The 26,435-nt window shown below is 39.2% G+C and overlaps 1 protein-coding gene across 7 annotated transcripts in view; it reads left to right on the forward strand.

Moving 5' to 3' along the window:
- Positions 1 to 3,509: 3,509 nt before the first annotated feature.
- RNPC3 (RNA binding region (RNP1, RRM) containing 3) overlaps positions 3,510 to 26,435 on the forward strand; it is a 37,827-nt gene continuing 14,901 nt past the window's right edge. For 3 of the 7 annotated variants that reach the window (XR_010340625.1, XM_064371065.1, XM_064371067.1), the window contains exons 1-9: positions 3,512 to 3,618; positions 7,301 to 7,476; positions 13,612 to 13,810; positions 15,237 to 15,284; positions 19,367 to 19,485; positions 20,372 to 20,455; positions 20,881 to 20,992; positions 21,686 to 21,754; positions 22,896 to 23,038. Coding sequence is in view for 6 of the 7 variants with exons in the window: in XM_064371065.1 (XP_064227135.1) it covers positions 13,619 to 13,810; positions 15,237 to 15,284; positions 19,367 to 19,485; positions 20,372 to 20,455; positions 20,881 to 20,992; positions 21,686 to 21,754; positions 22,896 to 23,038 (767 nt within the window). In the remaining variant the exon portion in view is untranslated. Of the gene's footprint in view, positions 3,619 to 7,300; positions 7,477 to 13,228; positions 13,811 to 15,236; positions 15,285 to 19,366; positions 19,486 to 20,371; positions 20,456 to 20,880; positions 20,993 to 21,685; positions 21,755 to 22,895; positions 23,039 to 26,435 lie in introns of those variants that run through there. The other 4 variants (XM_064371068.1, XM_012453084.2, XM_012453085.2 and 1 more) reach the window with 4 other exon arrangements.

Below are 26,435 nucleotides of genomic sequence, written 5' to 3' on the forward strand. Positions count from 1 at the left end.
GACACCATCGACAGTATGAAGAAACTACCTCAATTAATGTGCAAGATAATCAGCTAGCATCTTAATGACGGGATCAAATTCACATATAACAATAGTAACTTTAAATGTTAATGGGCTAATTCCCCAATTAAAAGACACAGACTGGCAAATTGAATAGAGTCAGCACTTTGGGAGGCCCAGGTGGGTGGATCATGAGGTCAGGAGTTGGAGAGCAGCCTGGCCAACATGGTGAAACGCTGTCTCTACTAGGGATACAAAAAATTAGCTGGATGTGGTGGTGCATGCCTGTATTCCCAGCTATTTGGGAGGCTGAGGCAGGAGAATCACTTGAATCTGGGAAGTGGAGGTTGTGGTGAGCTGAGATTGCACCACTGCACTCCAGCCTGGGCAATAAGAGCAAAACTCCATCTCAAAAAAAAAAGAAAAGAAGTCAAGACCCATCCCTGTGCTGTATTCAGGAGACCCATCTCACATGAAAAGACACACATAAGCTCCAAATCAAGGGATGGAGGAAGATTTACCAAGCAAATGGAAAGCAAAAAACTGCAGGAGTTGCAATCCTAGTCTCTGATAAAATAGACTTTAAACCAACAAAGATCAAAATAGACAAAGAAGGGCACTACATAATGGTAAAGGAATCAATGCAATAAGAAGAGCTAACTATCCTAAATATATATGCACCCAATACAGGAGCACCCAGATTCATAAAACGAGTTCTTAAAAGACCTACAAAGAGACTTAGACTCCCATACAATAATAGTGGGAGACTTTAAACACCTCACTGTCAATATTAGACAGATCAACAAGACAGAAAATTAACAAGGATAATCAGGACTTGAACTCAGCTTTGGACCAAGGGGACCTAATAGACATCTACAAAACTCTCCAACCTAAATCAATAGAATATACATTCTCAGCACCATGTAGCACTTATTCTAAAATTGACCACATAATCCACGTAACTGGAAGTAAAACACTCCTCAACAACAGCAAAAGAATGGAAATCGTAACAAACAGTTTCTCTGACCACAGTGCAATCAAATTAGAACTGAGGATTAAAACACTTACTCAAAACCACACAACTACATGGAAACTGAACAACCTGCTCTTGAATGAGTACTAAGGGAATAACGAAATCAAGGCAGAAATAAATATGCTCTTTGAAACCAATGAGAACAAAGACACAACATACCAGAATCTCTGGGACACAGCTGAAGCAGTGTGTAGAGAGAAATTTATGGCACTAAATGCCCACCAGACAAAGTGGAAAATATCTAAAATTGACACACTAACATCACAGTTAAAAGAACTAGAGAAGCAAGAGCAAATTCAAAAGCTAGCAGAAGAAAAGAAGTAACTAAGATCAGAGCAGAACTAAATGAGACAGAAACACAAAAAAACTCTTCAAAAATCAATAAATCCAGGAGCCAGGTTTTTGAAAAGATTAACAAAATAGACTACTAGCCAGACTAATAAAGAAGAAAAGAGAGAAAAATCAAATAGACACAATAAAAAACTATTAAGGCAATATCACCAGTGATGCCACATAAATACAAACTACCATCAGAAAATACTATGAACACCCCTATGCAAGTGAACTAGAAAATCTAGAGAAAATGGATGCATTCCTGGACACATATACCCTTCCAAGACTAAACTAGGAAGAAGTCGAATCCCTGAGTAGACCAAAAACAAGTTCTGAAATTGAGGCAGTAATTAATAGCCTACCAACGAAAAAACGCTCAGGACCAGATGGATTCACAGCCGAATTCTACCAGAGGTACAAAGAAGAGCTGGTACCATTCCTTCTGAAACTATTCCAAACAATAGAAAAAGATGGATGCCTCCCTAACTCATTTTATGAGGGCAGCATCATCCTGATACCAAAACCTGGCAGAGACACAACAAAAAAAGAAGATTTAAGGCCAATATCCCTGGTGAAAACCGACGGAAAAATCCTCAATACAATAATGGCAAGCCAAAACCAACAGCACATCAAAAAGCTATCCGCCAAAATCTGGAGACAACAGACGCTGGAGAGGATGTGGAGAAATAGGAACACTTTTACACTGTTGGTGCGAGTGTAAATTAGTTCAACCATTGTGGAAGTGTCTATTCCTCAAGGATCTAGAACCAGAAAAATCCTTTGACCTAGCAATCCCATTACTGGGTATATACCCAAAGGATTATAAATCATTCACATGCACATGTATGTTTATTACAGCACTATTCACAATAGCAAAGACTTGGAACCAACCCAAATGCTCATCAGTGATAGAATGGATAAAGAAAATGTGGTGTATATACATCAGGGAATACTATGTAGCCATAAAGAAGAATGATTTCACATCCTTTGCAGGGACATGGATGAAGCTGGAAAACATCATTTTCAGCAAAGTAACACAGGAACAGAAAACCAAACACTGTATGTTCTCACTCATAAGTGGGAGTTGAACAATGAGAACACATGGACACAGGGAGGGGAACATCACACAATGGGGCCTGTCAGGAGGTGGGGGAAAGGGGGGAGGGATAGCATTAGGAGAAATATCTACTGTAGATGACAGGTTGATGGGAATAAACTCCAAACTTCAGAACTGCACCCATCTTGAGAAGGAGGAGATTGCTGATGTTTTTCTGATAAGTGCAGCTGGCAGACACTGTACACGCTTAATCACAGGCAAATCCTAGCTAAGCTGTCTATCAAACTAGTCCCTCTTTTTCCCATTGCCAACACGGATGGCTGTTGATCTTTTCTTCGACAAATCCTGGGGTTTCTCCTTTTTGTTTTTGTAATTGCTCCAATAGATGCTTTAAGATTTAACTCTCTGCTTCTTAAAGCAGAATCTTCATTCCAGGTGTGCAACCATGAAAAAGTTAAGAGATCCGTGAGAGACACCACCACCATGGCCCAGTTTCCAGGCAGAGAGAAGCAGTTCTGGGCGGTCCGCCAAGGCTCCGGTCCGAGGGGGTCTTTAAACGGAGTAACCGTCCTTCAAGCCCCCGCTCCCAAGCCACTGCGCTGACGCTCCAGCCCAGGACCTTCTGGGGGCTTCCTCCTCGCACCCGCACCGCCGACAGCGGGACTGCGAACTGGGCGGAGGTCGCCCCGGGCCGCGCAGCCCCTCCCGAGACCCAGCCCGCCGCTCCCTCACTTCCTGCCCTCCGGAGGCGGGCCCGGGCAGTCCCGCGGAGGCCGGCGCTGCGAGCTCCTCCCCAGCAGCGGCGGGACGGACACACCCAGCGCGCCGCGCGGGCTCGGGTGGGGTCTCCGCTCCTGCGCCCTGCGCGCCGCAGCCGCGCCCCCGCCGGCGCCCCGAACGCTATTGCGCAGCGCGCCCCGCCCAGCCAGGCATCGCGCGGGTCCTGATCGCGCCCCGCAGCCCCCGCGTCTCCCGTGACTTCCTCGGCCCGGCCGCCCGCCCCTCCGGGACCATGCTGCGCTGGCTGCGGGGCTTTGTGCTGCCCACCGCGGCCTGCCAGGACGCGGAGCCGCCGACGCGCTATGAGACCCTCTTCCAGGCGCTGGACCGCAACGGGGACGGAGTGGTGGACATCGGCGAGCTGCAGGAGGGGCTCAAGAACCTGGGCATCCCCCTGGGCCAGGACGCGGAGGAGGTGAGTCGCCGCCGGGGCGCGGGGAGGGCTGTGGGCGCTGGGGACGCGGCGAGGACCGAGGAGGGCGGCGGCCCGAGGCGTTGCCAAGAGGAAGGAGGAACTGTGGCGTCCAGCGCTCGGGTGGCTTCAGAAACTCGGGCATGGGGCCACGGCCGACGACTCCGGTAACAGAAGCGGGTCTGGATACGAAAGGCTACTGGTATTTGTCCGGATGAAATGAGTGCTGTGGACACTCTGACCTACAGGCACTGATAAATTTTTAAGACACTTTTGTTCTGAATCCACCCCAGGTTCTTTGCTTGTTTTCTGTTTTGTTTTGCCTTGCAAACATGTAATCATGTTTAGCTGCAGACTTCAGTGGGTACCAAGTTCCGTAAAAAGACGCACACATTCGAGCTCTTCGAAGCTGCTTTGTTACACCAGCTATGTGTGTTGTCTACTGTTTCAAAACTGTTTGAAAACCAATCGTGTGTTCCCCCGACTTCCTGTTGAAAAGGCATGGCGACATTCCATTGTTTAAGACATTCCTGGGTTAATGCGCTAAGTACACAACTTGATCTGAAGGGTTGACCTGTGACTAATTTCATTTTCTCTGAGTCATCTTAACTGTGCCCCTGAACTTCTGCCCCTTTAGTAGGGTGGAGATATGTGGAACTTCTCCAACCCTACTGAAGCGTAAGACGACACTGGCATTCCCTATCCAAAGAGGGAAAGTGATTAGGTTTCTATGACGGCCAACAACTGTTATATCGTTACGTTTTAACTTCTCTTTTAATGTCTTTGGTAGTTTTAGGCCGTTTCAGTTTATTGTTTCTACTAGAGCCAGATTTAGTAAGTTACAGGTTTTTTGTTTGTTTTTTTTTTTTTTTTTTTTTTTTTTTTTGAGACGGAGTTTCGCTCTCGTTACCCAGGCTGGAGTGCAATGGCGCGATCTCGGCTCACCGCAACCTCCGCCTCCTGGGTTCAGGCAATTCTCCTGCCTCAGCTTCCTGAGTAGCTGGGATTACAGGCACGCGCCACCATGCCCAGCTAATTTTTTTGTATTAGTAGAGACGGGGTTTCACAATGTTGACCAGGATGGTCTCGATCTCTTGACCTCGTGATCCACCCGCCTCGGCCTCCCAAAGTGCTGGGATTACAGGCTTGAGCCACCGCGCCCGGCCTTGTTTGTTTTTTTATTTGTTTTTGAAGCTTCCCATTCCGTCCAAGGTTCAAGTATTCACTGATGATTTTATAAAACTTCTGACTATCTGTAGGTAGGTTCTCTATTTCATTCCTGATATCTCTTCTTTTCTCCCCTTCAATCTTGCCAAAGTTTTGTGTATTTTATTCATACTTTGAAAGAACCAACTTTTGGTACTTTTTGCTGATTGTCGCAGAAATGGCCCAGTTGGAGTTCCTCATCATGTCCAATCATTGGCTGGAAGCAGCCCAGGAAAGGGCCAGCCTTGCTGCAGTGCATCAGCAGATGCCGGGGCTAGAGGCTAGAGGGTGGCAGTCAACTGTGCTCCTCACAGTAGGCGCCTTTGAAGGGAGATCTCAGTAGTACAACTCCATGATCCCTGCCATATACAAAAGCTCTTCGGAGTCTTCCATGATTTTTAAGATTGCAAAGGGATTCTGAGATCAAAAAGTGAGAATTGCTTCTGTACCATCATTTTTATATAACTGCATCATCATGTTCTATGTTTGTATCATAGTATATGTTACCAATTCTTTATTAATCATCATTTAGTTTATTGATAGTTTAAAAACGATTAAAAGTGAAATTGCAGTGGATGTCCTTTGTATTTGTTTTCTGATTCTGGTCCAGTTACTTTCATAGGATAAATTTTGAGGAGTGGAAATTGCTGAGTCTGAAGGTAACACACATTTTAAATTGGGATACATATTGCCTTTTAGAAATCTTGGACTCTCTTTTGACTGACAATGTTTGCTTCTCCACATCCTCGCTCATTCAGGGAATCAGTCTTTATAAGCTCTCCTATTCAGCAAGTGAAATTCCTTTTCACTTCCCGTCTTAGTCCATTTAGTGTTGCTATAATAGAATACCCGAGGCTGGTAATTTATAAAGAAAAGTCATTGATTGAGCTCACAGTTCTGCAGGCTGGGAAGTTTAAGAAGGGTGGTGGCTGGCATCTGCTGGTCTCCTGGTGAGGGCTTTCCTGCTGTGTCACAATCTAGTGGAAAGTCAAAGTGGAAGTGGACATGTGGGAAGAAGCCAAATCCGAGGGGTGTCCTGGCTTTATAACAACCCAGCCTCCAGGGAACTGATTGATTCCTGAGGGAACTAATTCAGTCTCCTGAGGGAGAGAACTCACTACTGCAAGGATGGCACCAAGCCATTCATGAGGGATCTGCCTCCGTGACCCTGGCACTCCCGCTACGTCCCACCTCCCAACACTGCCACATCAGGGATCAGAGTTCAATATGAGTTTTTGTGGGGACAAACAAAACAGAGCACTTCCTCTGCCTTTTTGTTCTATTCAGACCCTCCACAGGATTGCATTATGCCTACCCATTTGGTGAGGGCAGTCTTCTTTAATTGGTTTACTGATTCAAATGCTACCCTCCTCCAAAGACACCCTCACAGACACACCCAGAAATCATGTTTTACCAGCTATCTGGGCATCCCTTAGTAAAGACAAGTTGACACATAAAATTAACCATCACACATGGGATAGAATGAGGATTACATGGTCAACCTGTATGGAAGAAAATTTCAGAGGCATGTCAGGGGTTTGTGTAATGTCAAGGATCGAAGAGATTGGCCATTTGAGCATAGAAATGATAACGATGGGGGGACTCTTCAGTGGAAGGTTTCAACATAGTAGTTTGTATCTAAGACAGATACTCAACTTGAAGCAAAATCTCTATAAATTTTGGTGTTTTTTTTGAGACAGAGTCTTGCTCTGTCAGCAGGTGCTAGGGTGGAGTACAGTGGCGCAATCTCAGCTCACTGCAACCTCCGCCTCCCAGGTTCAAGCAATTCTTTTGCCTCAGCCTCCCAAGTAGCTGGGACTACAGGTGCGTGCCACCATGCCCAGCTAATTTTTGTATTTTTTAGGAGAGACAGAGTTTCACCACATTGGCCAGGATGGTCTCGATCTCTTGACCTTGTGATCCACCCGCTTCGGCCTTCCAAAGTGCTGGGATTACAAGCATGAGCCACCGCACCTGGCCCCATAGATTTTCACCTCATTTGATCTCATCTCCATGTTTCCAAGCTTTTGTAATGAATTTAGCATTTAGAAGAGAACAAATTTCTGTTTAAGTTTCTTTAGATTTTAGATGGAAAGAATATAGAAATAAGAGCAGAATGTAGAAATAGGCATAAGGAATGTAACAGCTAACTATTACTAAGTGCTCCAGAATTATCCAGGGAAGAGGAGAGAATTCAAGGCAAGTCCTGAGACAAAATTAAGAACCAGTTGGAAGTGAAAGCACTACATTTTTTTTTTTTCTGATATGACCTTTGTTTTCTACATGTACCAAATCTCTTCACTATGAAATTAGTGAAGAATTGAAGTTGAAAATTAGAGAAAATTTACATTAAGTTCTAGGACTCAAGAGTATAAGAGTATAGACTAAGAGTTGAATGTAGTATGAGAACAAGGAGATACAGTATTTAACCATTACTAATTTTCCCACTTGTCTAGTAATCCTATTTCCTTTTAAATAGGAGCCCTCATGAATGGGATTAGTGCTTGTATACAAGTGACCCAGAAGAGCTTCCTTGACCCTTCCACCACGTGAGGTCACAGTGAGAAGACAGATGTCTATGGAACCAGAAAGTGGGTCCTCACTACACACTGAATCTGCTGGCACCTTGATCTAGGACTTGCGGTGTCTGGAACTGTAAGAAATCAACGCTTATTGTTTAAGTAAGCCCAATAGTATTTCTGACATAGCAGCCCAGATGGACTAGGACAATTACCAAGAGCAAAAAGGGAAGCAGCATGCTACGAGAGTTCCATCCTTGGTGTGAATTGACCTTGTAACTATTGTCAAGTTTGAGCTTTACTTTCTTTCTTTTTTTTTTTATTTTGAGACAGAGTCTCACTCCGTTGCCAGGTGCCAGGCTGGAGTGCAGTGGCATGATCTCGGCTCACTGCAATCTCCACCTCCCAGGTTCAAGCAGTTCTCCTGCCTCAGCCTCCCGAGTAGCTGGGACCACAGGTGCACACCACCATGGGAGCTTTACTTTCTTATTCTTGAATGCAGAATTCTTAAAATGCAGATATGTGGCCTGCATCCTGGACAGGACTTTTAACAAGGTCATGTGTGGCTGAGTATGAAAGTTCATGTTAAAAAAAAAACCCTTTAAAATGTGGTGTCCCATGTACTAGATGGTGAACTTCTTGAGGACCCTTTGTGCCCGTGTGTATCAAGTGTATGCTGAATGATCAGCCAATGTTAGAGGAGTGGGTGGACTGGTAACCTGATTTAAGGGCCATTCTAACTCTTACATTCTATGATTTTTTTGATCTCTGTTTTTAAATTTTTACATTTACATAACAGAAAATAGAGTCACATAGAAGAATGGTAGCTTAGCAAATGTTTATTGCATTGAATGGAATCAGGATTTCACTCCATTAAGTAATTTCTCTGTTAACAAGGACAGTACATTTCATTAATATTGCTTTTTTTTTTTTTTCCTCTAGAGACAGAGTCTTGCTCTATTGCCCAGGCTGGAGTGCAGTGGTGTGATCTTTGGCTCACTGCAGCCTCTGCTTTCTGGGTTCAAGCGATTCTTGTGCCTCAGCCTCCCAAGTAGCTGAAATTACAGGCACATCCCACCAAACCTGGCTAATTTTTGTATTTTTAGTAGAGATAGGGTTTTGCCATGTTGGCCAGGCTGGTCATGAATTCCTGGCCTCTAGTGATCTGCCTGCCTCTGCTTCCCAAAGTGCAGTGATTACAGGCGTGAGCCACCATGCCTGGCCCATTTCCTTAATATTTTAATTGTCAGACACTTTATGGTTTCTGGTACAATATTAAGGAAACATGATATAGAAGTCTTCGGGTACATTTTAGGGCATCACAGCAGGGAGTTTATTAAAAAAAAATGAATTCCAACTACATTTCTGTCAAATGTTCTAAAATATATAAAATCTGTATCTTTTCTGTTTTCTCCTGATTTATATTCTAAAATCTGATGTTATGCTTCTTTGCAGAAATAAAGTGTTTGAAAGAATGAAAAAATGGAAGAATTCTTTAGTAAGGCATAAAATACCCTTTCCATCTTTGTAGCATTCTAAGCCTTTTCAGTCACCTTTCTAAACTCCCAACATGCCATATTCCCTGACTGGACCACAACCATGTACATTGATCCCTTTATTTTCTTCCCTCCGCCTGAGAATTCTCTCATTCCCCCTTCTCTGCCTAGTGTATGATTGCCCATTGTTTAAGGCCCCAGCTCACCTTTATAATTTTCTTAGTCCACTTTCTTTGTCAGTATTCCAGAAAAAGAAAAACATTTAGAAAGAAGCTTCCACAAGACAACATTTTGTAATACACTGCTTAGCTTCTTTTGACCAGGCTGAGTTCAAAAATCTTACGTTTTTAAGGATCAAATAGAGTTCACAGGGTATCTATATTTGACAGGATTTATGAAAACAAAAGGCTTTGTTGAGAAAGTTTGAAGCGTAACTCTGGGATGTGGATCATAGTGTTTACTGCACATTAACTGTTTTAGTGGATATAATGATTATTATAGCCTGTGGAATCAGTTAGACCAGGGTTCAAATGTTTTCACCACATGCTAGACTGTGGCCTTGGGAATATTATTTATTGCCTGGAAGGCTCAAATGTTAACTAGGAATGGTAAGAACTACCTAGTAACTTAGCATAAACAGTTAATTCATTCATTTAATGTTTTCGAACAGTGCCAGACATTGTTTAATGAACTGGGGATATAGTGGTGAGCAAGACCGACAGGTTTCCTTATTGTAGTCTCAAAACTCTCCCTATAGTAGGTCTGTGTGTGTTGTGAAGGTGCACGGGGAATAAGAAATAATAAGCAAATAATGAACAGGATAAATTCAAAAAGCAGAAAGAGCTATTCAGCAAAAATACCTGCCTTTTATTAGATGAAACTATCAACTCTGTGGTTTGGTCTCTCCTGTCAATTCTGTTAAATGCTGTCAGTCTGTTTTCCTTATCACCCTGGCCATGACTTCTGTCTTTTCTGCTTGGCCCTGTAGACTCTTTCTAACCCAAAGCTCATTCTCTGCCTGGCTGTCTGCCTTCTGTGGCTCTTTGCCACTACCTACATTCTCTGTGGTGCACAGGGAAGGAGCATTCCCTGTGGACCATAAAATTCTCTTTCTGGGAGAATTCATTCTTGATTGGGTCATAGCACATCTTGTGAAACAGTGTTAGACATTTGCCACTCACTGCTCAATAGCTCTGGGAGAAATGTTTATTGGAAAGCATACAGTAGTTTTTTTGACCAACCATGGTGCAACCTCCTCCCAAAGGGAAACCTATGTGTATTTCAAGAACATGTGATGGTCTGTTTATGTTCCTAGTATCTAACATGGTGGGTGGTGCACAGCAAAAGCTAACAGATAATGGCTAAATTAAATTTTCTTTTTGAATTTTAATATTCAACTTTTTAGGGTACCCAATCTCCATATTTAGGAAAATAAATTACATAAAAAGTGGAGAGTTTTTATTGTGAAACTGTACCTCCACATTCCCAGTGGAACAGAATAAAGGATCACATGCGTATGTCTGGGGAAACCAGGGTCCTCTGTGGTTCTGGAGGGTGAGGATTAAAAGGAAGCCCTAGATAGCCTTTATGAATATCTCCTGACTTCTCTCTGGGACCTGAGATCACTGAACTTTTACCCATTTTGAGATCATCTTCCCAATCATGCCACAAACAGCTTAAGGCTGAGCTTGCCCTGGAGCCATTGTAGGGGTTGGATGAAGATAAAAGATTAAAAACTGGGAAGGTAGGGCACAGAAGGAAGAGCCCATGTGGGTAGATTTTCATTCAGTTCCTAGTCTTTATTACAGCAGTTCTCTAGGGCTGCAACCTTAGAAAAGGATTCCTATAACACAGTGTAGGTACCCATCAGCAGTGGACTAGATAAAGAAAATGTCATACATATACACCATAGAATACTACGCAGCCATAAAAAATGAACAAGATGAACAAGATCATGTTCTTTGCAGCAATATGAATGCAGCTGGAAGCCAATAACTTAAGTGAATTAATACAGAAACAGAAAATCACTGTTTTCACTTACAAAAAGGAGCTAAACCTTGGGTAAATGGGGGCATAAAGATGGGAACAGGAAACACTAGGGGCTCCAAACAGAGGGAGGAAGGGAGGGGGGCAAGGGCTGGAAAACTTTCTGCTGGGTACTTTGTTCACAACCTGGGTGATGGAACCATTAGGAGCTCAAACCCCAGCATCACACAATATACTCTTGTAACAAGCTGATGGTGTAACCCCTGAAACTACAATAAAATTATTTTATTTTAAAAAATAAAATCATTATAAAGATTTTAAAAAAGAAGGATTCCTAGACAGATGCGGCCAAACATATTTTTTGAAATGTTGATGGGCCCCCACCACCAGTCACTTATGCTAGGATAGCACATGTCCCAACATTCCCGACTTAATTCTCTCCAAAAAGAAGCTCCACTTTTAGATGGCCCTGTGCTGGGTTCTCCCTGAAAGTTTCTAGGGAAAGGAGCATGAGTTGTCGGGTCTAGACAACTCTCTCTTCCAAAGCTGCACACTCTGTTGAGGAGGATGAGTTTCCCCAATACAGGAAAATGATCCTTCCATAAGGGTATACATGTAGCAGCACTCCCTTGCTAAATGCTCCAAACAAGTCTTCAAAGAACACAAGAAAAAGCCTGCGAAAGATAGTGTTTAAAATAGCATGGCCGCTCCAACTGGTTTATACCATTACCTATTTTTTCCAAAGCACTTAACGATTCTCTGAAAATAACTTTATTTACATGTTTAATCTGCCTTAATTTTAGAAAGTAAGCATTGAGAGGGCAGGAATTGATTGTCTTGTTCTTCTCCCTCTCCTCAACTTCTCAACATCTGCATGTCCCATGGCTCTGTTCTGGGCAGTATTTTATCTATAACTTTCTCATTCTTCGAATGGAAATACCATATAGGTTGATGCCATACCCAGTGGTGACCTTTCCCAAGAATGCCAGGCATACACATTCAACTTCCTACTTAAAACAGGTATACTGAATAGGTACCTTAAATTTAATACACACTTTTCTATTCCCAATGTCCCATTACAGTTTCTAACCTAGCTGCACTTTGGTCAATCTTCTCACACTCAGTAAATGGCATTATCATCTACAGATGGATAATATGGAGCTTAAGCCAAAAATCAAGAATTCATCCTTGATTACTGTTCTTCATCTATAAGTTTCTATCAATTCTACTTCTAAAACATCTCAGTTCCTTCTCTACATGTCTACTTTCACCAACCTATTTTTCGCAGTGTTTTTCTCCACACTTCTACAGTAGTCCAACTGGTCTTTCTGCTTCTATTTTTCACATTGTAACCAGAGAAATGTTCATACCTAAAATTTGATTCCCTCCCCTCAACACACACCTATTTAAAGAATCTGTCAATTTATAATTGTTCTTCAAATAAACAGGGCTCCTAACAAACCTATAGGGTCTACATGGTCTGGCTCTGCCTATCCGATATTTGGTATGTGTGTGGGGGGAGGTTCTTCTAGTGTTTGTCTTCTAGTTTTCATTAATATCTGTCCCTCTCCTTTTCCCCAACCAATGCTGGATGACAGCAGATCTTTGGTGTACTGCTTCCTGCTGTATCTCTAACATCTATTTAAGTGGCAAAAAGAGTTGTAAGAGGAATTCTGGTTCTCCAGACTGTAGCAGCTGCATCTGGAATAAAACCTCTCGTTAGAATCCTCAAGGCCCTCTCTGTATGGTGTGAGGGGTACATTTCTGACCCTCTGGGGATGAGCTCTACCTCACTCCATTCAGAATCGGGGCCGAACAGTGGATCAGAATGTAGACTCCAGGTCAGAACATCAGGGGTCAAATCCTAGTTCTTCTATTTTCTAGCTGTGTGACTTAACCTCTTTTTACATCAGTGTCCTCAGCTGTAAAATGGGGAGAAGACTACCTACACCTACATCTACACACACACACGCAGGCACCCTATAATTTACTTATTAGGCTATCTCTTCCTAGTGGCTGCCATTTCTGTGAAATGAACCCTGGCAGGGGCCTATCCGTCTGCTAAATCACTACTGATTCAAGGAAATACAGTCTCAACTTTTTGCCCCTTAAACTGAGTTCTCCTCTCAAAAATGAGACTCATGGTACCTAATGATCTGACTTAAGAATTGGCTATCTTTAGGTTTTACCATCCAAAGACCATAAGAACACACCCGATATTTCCACACCCAAGTTCTCACCATTAGCTAGGCCAATTCACTTTCGCTAGGCCAGGGATTAAGTTAGCTCCAGATTGCGCTCAGCGCCCCGCCCCGCCTTGCGCCGCGCCCCGCCTTGCGCCCCGCCCAGCCTTGCGCCCCGCCCAGCCTTGCGCCCTGCCCCGCCACGGTCCCAGCCCGCACATGCGCAGTCGTGAGTTCTGCTGTCCTTGGGTGTTCAGCTTCCTCCCATCTTGTGGCTGGGGTTCCTGGTTCCTTCTTTGATTGACAACTTCTGTTAACCCTCGCAGGTCTTTTGGGCCAATTTTTGCTTGTAAGTCTTTCGGAGCTACCTGGAATTTAGATCGTTTTGTTTTCCTGTCATTAGCACCGCGCCCTTCCCCGAGAAAAGTGTCCGAAGGGTTGGGGCGGTTCAGTGGCACAGTTCTCGCGAGAAGGTGATTTTCTGTCTCGGTATTTCCTGGTTTCCAGAATCCTTAGCGCGAGACGGAAAAAATATTTATCCCACATTGTGTTGATGCTGCGGTTTTGACTGAGGCTTCGTCCCACGAGTTCTGTTTTTGCTTCTAGAAGGAAAATGACAGCTCCCGAGCAGCCGCTTGTAATATCAAGGGGATGTACGAGCTCCTCCTCGGTTTCCCCGCCTCGGGGCGACCGAACCCTTCTGGTGAGGCACCTGCCGGCTGAGCTGACCGCTGAGGAGAAAGAGGACTTGCTGAAGTACTTCGGGGCGCAGTCTGTGCGCGTCCTGTCAGATAAGGGGCGACTGGTAAGGGCGCGCCCCACCCCGAGTCTCCCGGGAAGGGCTTTGGGAAGTGACCTGGGAGGGGGAGCGCTGACTGGAATAAGAAGGAAACTAGTGGGGAAGATGTACTTGTTTGATGGGAGCTTCTCCATTCTACCTCTTTTGTATCAGAATATCTGCTCTGCAAAGTGGAGTTTTAATCGGCTCGAGTCTAGATTAATCATAGCACTGCGGAAAAGGGCAAGTGAGAACGACAAAGCAGAAGAATGGAAATTAGCTTATTTATATTCCCTTTTTGGATCCATGCTGAGTGCCTCACAACTTTTTTGAATTTAGGGTTGTTTCTCCTGGACCTAGAGTACTCTTACAAATGCATCAAGGAATTTTTTAAAGTCCTGGTTCATTTGTAAGCCAATGTTAAATCGTTTATCAAAGTAGAGGAGTAACTACGTTGGTGACTTTAGTAAATTAAAAACAAGATTTCTGCTAGACAAAGAAGCTTTTCATAAAAATTTCCCGACAGGAAAAATTTGTTAGGACTGTTAAAAGTTCCTATGGAGAAATTTACACAATTTCTTTGTTTTGCTTTATACCCAAAGATGTTTTAGGTTTCCCTTTATTAAAACAGGAATAGCAATGGGACAAGACATCAGTGGTTTTAAAGTTTCCCCAGGTGGTTTTAATGTTAATATGCATCCCAAGTTGACAGTCACTGAGTTAGAAGAAAGGCCAATTTCGATCAATTTAAGTGTCATTTATACCAGCAAATTCAAAAATAAATTCTATATGGCTCAATTTAAGTACGTTTAATTAAGTCATCGTGTATCAGACAAAATGAGAATGTGCAATGTAGTTATTAAAGCAATTTAATAAGCATTGACCTGAACCCTTCCTTAGCATAGTGATTCTTTTATTTTTGACTTGTGTTTCTTTTCTGATGGTTTTTTAAATCTTTATAATTTATGTTTAAAAATAGACTTCTCCCATTGAACATTATTACAAATTTAAAGCACAAAGGAGATAGGTACCTTGAAGAACGATTTCTCTGTTGGTGAATGTTTTTAAACTGCAATATATTGTATAGAGGAAAGTTTAAAAGCTTTAGGTCTGTCATAAATGGGGGAAATAAATTTTTAGTTGTTTAAAAGTGACCCTCTGTGTAGTAGAGGTCTTTAAACTTTTGGTCTTTTCAACTGTTTGCATGTGTAAAATGGGTATGTGCACACACCTTTATGTGATAGAGGTTGCATAGCTTTCATCTTGAAGTCTGACCCCAAAAAATGTTTAAAACCACTGGACTGAAATTAGTAATCAGTTAAATGGTCTTGATTTTTCATCCTTTCCCACGATTTTATTAACATGTCACATCACTCCACTGGTAAAATGTCAGATTTCTTTATGAGAAGCTGAAATTATATTGGAAGTAATTTGTACCTTAACTCTGTTTCAGAAACATACAGCTTTTGCCACATTCCCTAATGAAAAAGCAGCTATAAAGGTATGACTATTTTTTTGACTATTAAAGTTGTCAACAATATCCTCTTATCCAATCTTGGTTCAAAAACGGGAGGTAATGTTAAACTGTGGTTTTAAAGAAGCAAAAGTGCTTGTATTCCAGCAGTTTTCCCAGCAGACTACATTTGATTTGTCTGTTGACAGATCTTGCTCAGTCCGTTTGTAGATTATCTACAAAGCAAAATTAACTGCATATGTAATTAAAATAACAATTTCTAAATTATGTAGATTGATAAATACCTCTGTGACTATTACAAGGTAAGATGTTTCAAATGTTAAAAGGAGAATATACGTTTCTTTAAAATTCCAGGGAATCATTCACAAAGGAAATGATCTTTTAGCTGGAAGTCTAATGATTAATTGAATTTTTTTAGAAGAAAACAAGGGGAGATGGGACTTCTGGACTTGGGGAACGCTAAATAAAGCTGTGAGGCATTGAAAGTTATAAATGGAGCAGGAGCTAAGGGTTGAGATGGAAATGGGACTTGTAAAATAGATTGAGTCTGGGAGAGAGGTATTGAGTTTGGTTTAGTGGGTGGACACTTGAGACTTTTGAGCTGGCTCATAATATGATTGGGCCTGTGAAAAATATCTGGTATAGTTTATATCATGGATGGATGTGTAGAATTATTAGAGGTAGGAGACCAAATGGAAGGCTGTTATAATGGCCAAGGTAAGAATAACTAACTGAAAAAGGCAGGAAGAAGACAAAAGAGGAAGTATGTGTGTGTATATATAACACACACACACTCAGTAGAGATTTAGTTTATAGGTTTTATGATGTAGGGTTTGAGAGAGAGAATAGTTCGGGATATTTGGATTGAGTTATTTGGGTTGTTATATTAGCAGACTTGAGAAGCCAGAGGATGTTTGCAAAGGTATATAATGAATTCACATGTCATCTGTTAACTTGAAGGGGTCATTGGGCTACTTTTATAGAAATACTTAAAAATATTAGTCTAGAGCTGAGGCAAGGTGAAAAATGGAAAGATTCTTCAGCCATATGAATAGATACGATTGCCCAAAGGATCATAAGCTAGGAGAGGAGAATGGGAAGGAGCAGTTCAAGTGGGAGACCCCAGAACGAAAATCATCATTGATGCAAAGAGAAGAGTGTTTTAAGAAGTTGAAATCCTGTGATGATACAAAATGAGGCATGAACACATCTATTAAAGTCTTTTTGGCATGAAACAATAGAAATGACCCACATTCTCATCGTTAAAGGAAGGGAAGCCTTAAATCACATTATATCCGTATACTGGACTGCAACTGTCTGAGAATGATGTCAAATGGTATGTGTTAATAGGAAAGATAGCCCAGATAGAGTACATGAATAAAGTTGCAAAACATTATGTATGATGTAACCTCAGATTTTTTGAAATTAGTATTATACGTGTCAGCATATGTACAGAAAAAAATATGGCAGAACTATACACAAAAATGTTAAAAACATCTTACTGTGAGAGTAGGATTACAGAGGGCTTTCATATTATATTAGTATGTACTTTTATAATGTTACATAATTTTTTTTCAGAAAAAAAGACTTTTTAAAAATAAAGCATATTACGTTATAAATAAAATATGGTAATGAAAAACACATTGTTTTAGGTTAAGGATAACTTGGAAGAGAGGACATGGAGCTGGTCATTGTCTTTGGAAATGTTTATAGTGACAGGAAGCAGTAAGAGGTTAATGGGAGTATTGATAGGATTTTTAGGCCAGAGAACATTTGGCCTTACTGGAAAGTGATAGGTTAAGAAAACAAAGAGAAAAATGTTAAAGAACAGAGTAAGTAGCTGAGTTACGTAGGAAGAGTTAACATTAAAAATGAAAATCCATAAATCTTTGAAAATAAGAACATAGGTAATACCCATTTTTAGAGGAAGAAAGTTGAAGCAGGTCAGGTTAGATGACCTCCATTGAGATAATCAAGGCTTCACTGATCATGAAGAGGCCTACAGTTCATTTAGGGTCTTGAAAATTATTGAAATATTAAAACTAACTTTGTATGATGATGTAAGGCAGGGATCCTCAAACCCCGGCACACAGACAGGTACCCAGCCATAGCCTTTTAGGAACTGGGCAGCACAGCAGGAGGTGACTGGCAGACTGAGGAAGCTTCATTTGTATTAACAGCTACTCTCCATATCTGCTGAGCTCCACCTTCAGTCAGATCAGCAGTGGCTTGGCCCCTGTTGTGAACTGCACGTGCAAGGGATCTAGGTTGCGTGCTCTTTATGAGAATCTTACTAATGCCTTACTATGATCCGAGGTGAATCAGTTTCATCTTGAAACCATCTCCTTCCCCATCCCCCAGTCTGTAGAAAATTGTCTTTCACAAAATCGGTCCCTGGTTAAAGCTTGTAGTTTCATGTGTTCAAAAATATTAAGTGCCTACTGTATGCTAGATGCTGTTTTAGGTTTTGGGATATAGGTGAACAAAACAAAGATCATTATAGTTCACATTCTCAAAAGGGGAGACAGATAATAAATAATAAACTTAATTGTTTAATATTTTAGAAGATGATAGAAGCTATGGAAAAAGGACAAGTGAAGCAATAAGATCAGGAGTGCTAAGTGGGGAGGTCAGGCTGTAGTTAGGGTTATATTTGAATAACAGTATGAAGGATGTGAAAGAAGTTAGCTAATGAAATTTCTGGGAGAAGTGCATTTGAATTAGAGGAACAGCTGGAACAGGGGCTCTAGGGTGTGACCATGCCTGTCATGTTGTTCAAGGAAGCCATTGTGACTGGAGCAGACACAGTGGGAGCGATCATTGAATTTGAAGTCAGAGAAGTCATAGAATCTGTATTATGTAGATCATAGTAAGGAACCTAGATTACTGTGAGTAAAATAGGGAGCTGCTGGAACAAAGGGGTGACATGATCTGACATATTTCAAAGAATTGCTTTGGCTGTTGTGACTAGACTGAAGGGAGAGAAAGGTAGAAACAGGGAAATCAGTTAAAATAGTGTAATTCACTTAAGAAATCATGGTTACCTTGACCACAATGGTAGTGGTTAGCAGTGGTTAAATTCTTTATATATTTTGAAGATAGAGGCAAGCATTTCTTATTTTGTTTATTCCAGTAGGTTTTGAGGGGAACAGATGGTGTTTAAAGAACTTAGATGAATAAGTTCTTCAGTCCTGATTTCTGAGATTTTGATGTACCTATCACCCAAACAATATACAGTGTACCCATTGTGAAGTCTTTTATCCCTCACTCCCTTCCTACACTTTCTCCTGAGTCCCCAAAGTCCATTGTATCATTCTTATGTCTTTGGATCCTCATAGCTTAGCTCCCACTTAGGAGTGAGAACATACAATGTTTGGTTTTCCGTTTCCCACACCCCCCACTGTACACATTTCCAGAGCATAGCTAAATAAAGACCCTTGAGTAGATGAGAGGATGGAATTTAGTATGTAAGTCAAGCAGCTGGATTTAGATAGGCATGTGGATAGTTAATAGATGATAACAGATGGAACATAGAATTTGTGCTTGCATATGCTGGTAGATGGGGAGTTAGAGTGGGAATCTGAGATTCTCATGTCATCACTTCATTTGTCTTGAAGTTGGAAACAAGGTGCTAGACTAACAGAATGCAAGCGAAATATTGTGAGGTTAAGGAACAAGGAGAAAGTACAAAATATTCTCTTAGATATTGGTAGAAAAAATAGACTAAGATTGTAATAAGTAATTTTGTGGCACCATTAAAGGTCACCTTGAGATTTGTGGTAGTTGTTACAAATTTAAATTGAGGTCAGGAAAATCTGTTAGTTTTCTAGCCATTTTCAGCTGCCTGGGTATAAGCAGAGTTGGCATAAAGTGGGATTTAGCCAGATTTGTGTTTTGCTAAGTTATAGGAAATAGTCCTTCAATTAGTAACAAAGGCTTGATAGCCTGAGTTTAAAAGTAAATTAGGAAATAGTCAAGGAAATGTTTATAGCATTAGCAAAAAAAAAAAAAAAAAATATATATATATATATATATATATATAAACTGGTCTCTAACAAATCATTTTTGGTACAATTATAAAATGTTTACTCTTGTTCTTTTAACTGAAGGCATTGACAAGACTCCATCAGCTGAAACTATTAGGTCGTACTTTAGTCGTTGAATTTGCAAAAGAGCAAGATCGTGTTCACTCCCCGTGTCCCACTTCAGGCTCTGAAAAAAAAAAAAGGTATGCAGATAATACATTCTTGTAACATTTTTAAAGTGCTTTTTAATCAGTTGTACAGTTACTGTATTGTTTCAGACTAGCAAGTAAATAATTGGAAGAATAATGACAGATTTTTCCATTAAATCTAGTACAGTAAAACAGTATCTTTATTTTTGCTCCTATTTGTGCATTAGGAACCAGATTTAATATTACAAGTTAATCGGTGTAAAGTGGGAAGGGGATGGGCTTAAATGAATTCATCCTCAACCTTAAATGGAGGGAAAGTAACTAGCATAAAGTCTTTGTCAGTATCATGATATCAAGACTGGCATTTGGTTCCCAGCTGTGACTCTTTGTAGTTACACCTTCACAAATTTGCTTTACACTAGTGGTTCTCAAAGTGTGGTTCCTAGATGAGCTGTATCATCTGGAAACCTGATCAAAATGAAGAACTACAGCTTTAACCCAGTCTTACTGAATCAGAAACTTAAATTGGGGATGGAAAGGATGCGGAGATGCTCTAGATGTTGAATTTTAATAAACTCTCCAAGAGAATATGACACATATTAAAGACATTTGATTACCACTATTTTATACCATGTAAACTTCAGTTTTATTTTTGGTCAGTGACAATTACCATGCCATCTTCATAGGCTTGCTCTGAAGAGTAAATGAAAATGTGCAGTGCTCAATGTAATAATAATGCAGAAGGGATTCAGTAAAGGTTAATTTTAGTTCTCTTCCCATTTATCGGTGTTTGCTTGTGAAATACTTGAGAGGCTTTTTTTTTTTTTTTTAAATGAAACTGTTTTTATAATGAGATGTTTGAAAAGGTAATTTATCTGTTCTGTGTGCAGTTTTTCACTCTTTGGAAAGATAAGATCAACTTTGATTCTGTATGTCCTAGGTCTGATGACCCTGTCGAAGATGATAAAGAAAAGAAAGAACTGGGTTATTTAACAGTAGAAAATGGAATTGCACCAAACCATGGGTTAGCATTTTTATTTGCTTTTTGTTCTTTTGCTTTTGTTCTGTGTTATGTTATAATACCTTATATTGCAAATAAGATAATTTTAAAAACAAAGGTATTTGATGTCATATATATTTTTAATATGTTGAATAAACATTTTGAGTTATTAGTTTGTCACTGAATTCAGTGCAGAGAAAGCATCTATTAGAATCTCAGAGCTACAAGATAAACCTCTGCAAAGAAATACAGTACCTTATTTTTCTTTACTGAAATCAGAAAGCAAGTTTCTTTTTAAATGTACTTTGGATCTTTTAGGAACAAGGTAAATCTAATAGTACTGTATCATTTGAGCAATGTGTTTGTTATCATGTTACCTAAAATTAGTTACTGATACGAAATTATGAAAACATAAGCATTTTAAATGTTTTTTATTTTTTATTTTATAGGCTGACTTTTCCTTTAAATTCATGCCTCAAGTATATGTACCCACCACCTTCCAGCACAATCCTAGCAAACATAGTAAATGCTTTGGCAAGCGTGCCTAAGTTCTATGTACAGGTAAGTAGAATAAAACTTTTCCTCAAAGGACTTGTTTATATAGATAGCTTGATACTTTATTTTTCATGCTGATTCTCATAAAAGTAGTAATCAGACCAATTCTAGACAGGCAATGATACAGTATTTTAAATGTAATGAAATATTTACTACTTTCAAGTAAACACTTTTACAAGATATAAGTGGATACTAATAAACAAAAGTAAGTTTAGGAAATGTAATTTGTGGTAATTCTCTCTATTACTTTAGAATACAATGTTAACATAGAGATTCTTGAAAGAAAAAGTATAGTAGACTCCTGAGCAAATGCTTAAAAATATTGGCAGTAATTTTCTTTTGAAGTACAAAGTATAGATGATATTTATATTCTTTATTGTATTTCTCTGTTTAATAATTTTACAATAATTGGGGTAAAGATATAAAATCATTATAGTAGGTTTTATATTGCAAGAACATTACATTCTTAGCATTGGGAATAATTGAACATGTAGAATTGGTAAATATTTTAGGAAGGTTGATCTGAGATATGCCCACACTTTGTTTTACCTTATGCAGAGATTATAAAGGCAAGAGATGGGCAGGTCTTCCTTTACAGTAAATTAATAAATACTATTATGGAAAGTTTTTTAGTACCTAAAATACAAGATGTGAGTTAAATCATTTTGTATGTGAATTTAAATGTTTTGCAACTTTAAGGTCCTTCATCTTATGAATAAAATGAATTTGCCCACACCTTTTGGACCAATTACTGCGCGACCTCCCATGGTAAGAAAGCTTTTAGAATTTTCAAGTCAAAATTTCTCTTCTTGAATGGGATTTTTGAAGCTGAATTACACAGGTGTTGTAGCAACCTCTGATGGTCATTGAAAATAAGGAATGTATATAAAGTAATATGAAGATAATAGTAGATCTGGGAACTGAAAGTGAGGAGAAGCCAGAATATGAAAGAAATGCTTTTGGCAACAAAGGCTATCATGTCATCTAGTATGTTAAGTTTTTTGACCCAAACCATTGTGCCATCTTATAAGTTAATTACACTTAGCTAAATTACCTAAAGATTTCATTATTCTGGTTTTATCACAAATAGAGCTTTGTTTGCAAAAGAAAAAAGGGTGCTGATATTTTTTATTAGACTTTACTATGCAAGTCTGTCAGTAATTTAGATAGTAGGCTATACCTGCTCTTGAATAATTGTAGTTATTATTTTTCTATAGTACTCTTAGTATATTTATAAATAATAGCAATGCAAAGTTATTAATACTTTGAGGGTTTTTATATGAATAGAAGAGAATTTGGTTTGGGATTTGCTGCTTTTCTAATGTTTGTACTATTAATTTGAGGATTCTTTTTTCCTTGTAATCCCAACACCTACTCGTTGGTTGATACATTGCTGGAGTATTAATTAAGGTTATAATGGCTGCTGTTAACAAATGAAACTTAAATTCTTAGCCATTTAATAGAATAAAATTTATTTTTGGTTATGTCAGATCCTTTCTAAAAGTAGACCACAGGGATATTTTGCACTATTGAGCCATGAAAAACACCTGAATTGTTTCCACCACGTGCCTTCCCAGGTTGATGAAGACATTACTACACAGTCTACATATCAGGAAGGAAGATTTATATGTGGGAGTTTTTAAGGGTCTTGTTTCATTGGCTATAACTCAGTTACAAGGGGAGAAACAGAACTGCAGAGGAGATTTGAAAATTTAGTTCAGCTAAGGGTAAATAAAGAAGAGACAAATTTTGTGATCAGCTGGTGATCTGTCACAATAGGCGTTCCCTCAGCATGTATAGAATGTGTTAAAAAAAATTGTAATAGAAATGCGAATCAAGTATTCAAATGGGGTTTGTTCTATAAATATATCAGACTGCCATAGTATTTTTGTTTTATTCTTTTAATTAGTATGAAGACTATATGCCATTGCATGCACCTCTTCCACCCACATCTCCCCAGCCGCCTGAGGAACCTCCTTTGCCAGACGAGGATGAAGAATTATCTAGTGCAGAATCAGAATATGAAAGCAGTGATGATGAGGACCGACAGAGGTTTGTAACGTGAAATATTTGTTTAGTTCCCAAGAAACATAGAATATGAGAAAGAGACTCTTGCACTCCCTAGATTTTGTGTATATAATGCTTCATAATTTTGGGTGATTAGAATTTTTCTCAGCCCCCCAGCCCCTCAAGCACATATAGTAGCTATAAACTAAGACCTGAGAATAGATACCGAGACCTAAGTGAAAATTTTTGGATTATGCATAATTTTTTAGATAATGATTATGGTATTATAAAGTACGTTTGAACCTTGTTGTTTGTGGATTCCATATTTGCAAATTTGCCTAGTTGCTAAAATTTATTTGTGACTCCAAAATCAATAGTTGACATGCTTTTTACCGTCTTTTATGAGAATGGACATTGTGCCATGTGTTGAAAAATCTGAGTCAGCCAACACACAGGTTCTCAGATGAAGTCAAATAAAGAGACCCTCTGCCTTCTTGTTCGAGTTTTCATACTACAAACAAGTATTCTTTTCATGGTCTATTCAGCACTATCTTTTTCACATTTTTGAGTTTTTTGTTGTGACCCTTTTTTTTAAAATGGCCCCGAACATGGTGTTGGAGTGCTCTTTAGTGTTCCGAAGCTGAAGAAGGCTGTGTTGGGCCTGACAGAGAAAATACATAGCTTTCTTTGAGCTTTCTTTCAGGCCAGAGTTATGGTGGTATTGACTGAGTTTGATTTTGATGAATCAACAGTGTATATTAAATAAGGTATTTTTAGACATAAACACATATTAAACAAGGTAATGTATTGATCAGATGACAAGCTGTTGTAAACAGAGGCTGCCAGGAACCTAACCCTGAATTTTCCTAGGGACAGTGGTTCAGTATTCACTAATACAGTGTTTATGGTAACCTTAGAATGTAACTATTGTAAATAATAAACATCAGTCATGTTCATGTTTTGACAGATGCTTATTCTTCTGGACTCTATTTACCTCCGAATAATTTCTAGAGTAATTCTTTAGAATTTTATATAAAACTGTTCATAGTAACTACTGCAGATTAATTATTTTTATTGGTACTTTTTGACTATGTATTTTATTTAATGATTCTGATAAGAATAGTACGTTAATAATGTTCATGTATATAATCCACAACCTGGCTTAGAACAGTAATTGCAAAACTGTTTCTTTATAGGTCCAAAGAGTAAATATTTTTGACTTTGTGAGTCATGTGGTCTCTGTTGTGACTACTCAGTTTTATTCTCACAGTAGGAACGAATCCATGGATAATACCTAATTAGTTGGTGTGGCCTTGTTGCAACTAGACTTTATTTATAAAAACAGGCAGCTAGCTGGATTTGGTCATTGAGCTATAGTTTGTCAACCCCTGTCTACAAGATTGTTATGGGAAAATGATCAAAATCTTAGGTGACTATGCACCGAAGAAGGGGTATATAGGAGGTATGAGTGGTTGGCATGAGGCAGAACCCAAGCGGAGACTCTGAGCAACATGAACAAATCATCAGCAGCAATTTCACTGTCACTAATTGTCCACCTAAGTAGTGGTACAATGTACAGTGTATTCTCTTTCTAATCAAAGCGTAGGTAGGGTTGAAACTACAAAATTGGAGTGAATAGGTATCTGTTTTGAACAGAGGTATTTAGGGAAGCTGGCAGTTCCTGATAGATGGTTACTTTAATTTGTTGCTAAGAAAAGAATAGTATAGCGTGTTAACTCTTGGTTAATTACTTAAACTCTGTGAACTTCACTTTCTTTATAAAAATAATGATAGTAATTAAAAATGCTATAATAAACTGGCTAAACCTTTTTTTGTTTGTTTACTTAGGTTTCCATTAAAGGATTAGGGTGGAATTCTGCCAGTAATTCATCTTGAGTCATGAGAGAGAACATAGCCTTTGCATGTACCAAGCTCTAGTTTCATGCTTTTCTGTTATCTTCAGGAAATGTAACAAGACCTAAATAAAACAAAAATCGTGCAGTATTTTTGAGTATCTCTAAAGTAAAATATTTGAGTATCTCTAAACTAAATCTGAAATCCAAAATGCTTCAGAGTTTGAAATTTTTAAAGTAGCAGTATGATACCACATTTGGCTGGCTTAGTGATACCTTGGCTTGTTTTCTTTGTTTCTTTTTTCTTTTTAAGACAGGGTCTTACTCTCTTGCCCTAACTGGAGTGCAATGGTGCAATCATGGCTTACTACGTCCTCAGTCTCCTGAGCTCAAGTGATCTTCCCACATCAGTCCCAATAGCTGGGACTACAAGCTTTGTGCCACCATGCCTGGTTAATATTTTTTGTATTTTTGTAGAGATAGGGTTTCACCATGTTGCACAGGCTTGTCTCAAACTCCTGGGCTCAAGTGATCCACCCTTCTTGGCCTCCCAAAGTGCTGGGATTGTAGGCGTGAGCCACCGTGTCCAGCCAACACTTTTGCTTTCTGATGTTTCCATGTTCACAAACTTTGTTTCATGTACATTATTAAGAATATAATATAAAATTACCTTCAGTGTTTTGTGCATAAGTTTTATATGAAACGTAAAGGAATTTCGTGTTTAAACTTGTGTCTCATCCTCGAGATCTCATAATGTATATGGAAATATTCCAAAATCTGATATACCTCTGGTTCCGATCATTTTTGGATAAGGAGTGCTCAACCTGTACTATTCATTTATTCGCAACTAATTATTGATTACTGAATATATACCTGGCACTGTTTTAGAGGCTTGGTGTACTTTGGGTCAGCAATTTATAAATATAGACAAACACTTTGAATAACTAAATTTTTTCATAAAGTTTTTGGTAACCATGGTTTTTTAAAACAGTTTAAAAATTTATAGCGTATGTTTTCATTTTTTTCACATGGTGAAAAAGTTTAAAGCTTATTTTAACAATACCCTCCTTCCTCTCTTCGTATTTTGTTGCGTATATATATTTATTTTGCTTTCAAATTTTACAAATGTAACCCTGAGAAGTAGAGCTGGGACTAGCAGTTTCTGAGTTCCTGCTCTGTAAATGATACAAAAATGCCTAGATTAGATCTGTCCTTAATATTAAATATTTATACTCTTAATGGAGAAAAGCTAGGTACAAGGTGTTGTCACTTGCTGAAACTACTTCAGAGCATAGTACAATATTTGAAAACTGTTCTCTAGTGCTTTAAGTTACCTTGTTTATATAATGACTGACTTGCAACAGTTATGCACGAAATGCTTTTAAATGACATAATTTAGTCCAGGCACTGTTTAATAATTAGGATATGAATCAAAATGATTTAAGAACATTAATATTATATAGATTTTATTATTGTATCTTTTTCATCTGTTTGGCATGAAGTCCAGTCATTTTATTTGGGCAGCTGCTTATGAAGAAACATACATTTAAAAAATTGATAACATGTAATTAAGTCTATTTTGAATTTTT

Source organism: Aotus nancymaae, unplaced genomic scaffold (assembly GCF_030222135.1).
Source record: "Aotus nancymaae isolate 86718 unplaced genomic scaffold, 86718_ANA_hifiasm-v0.15.2.pri h1tg000117l, whole genome shotgun sequence".
NCBI classification, from domain to species: Eukaryota; Metazoa; Chordata; class Mammalia; order Primates; family Aotidae; genus Aotus; species Aotus nancymaae.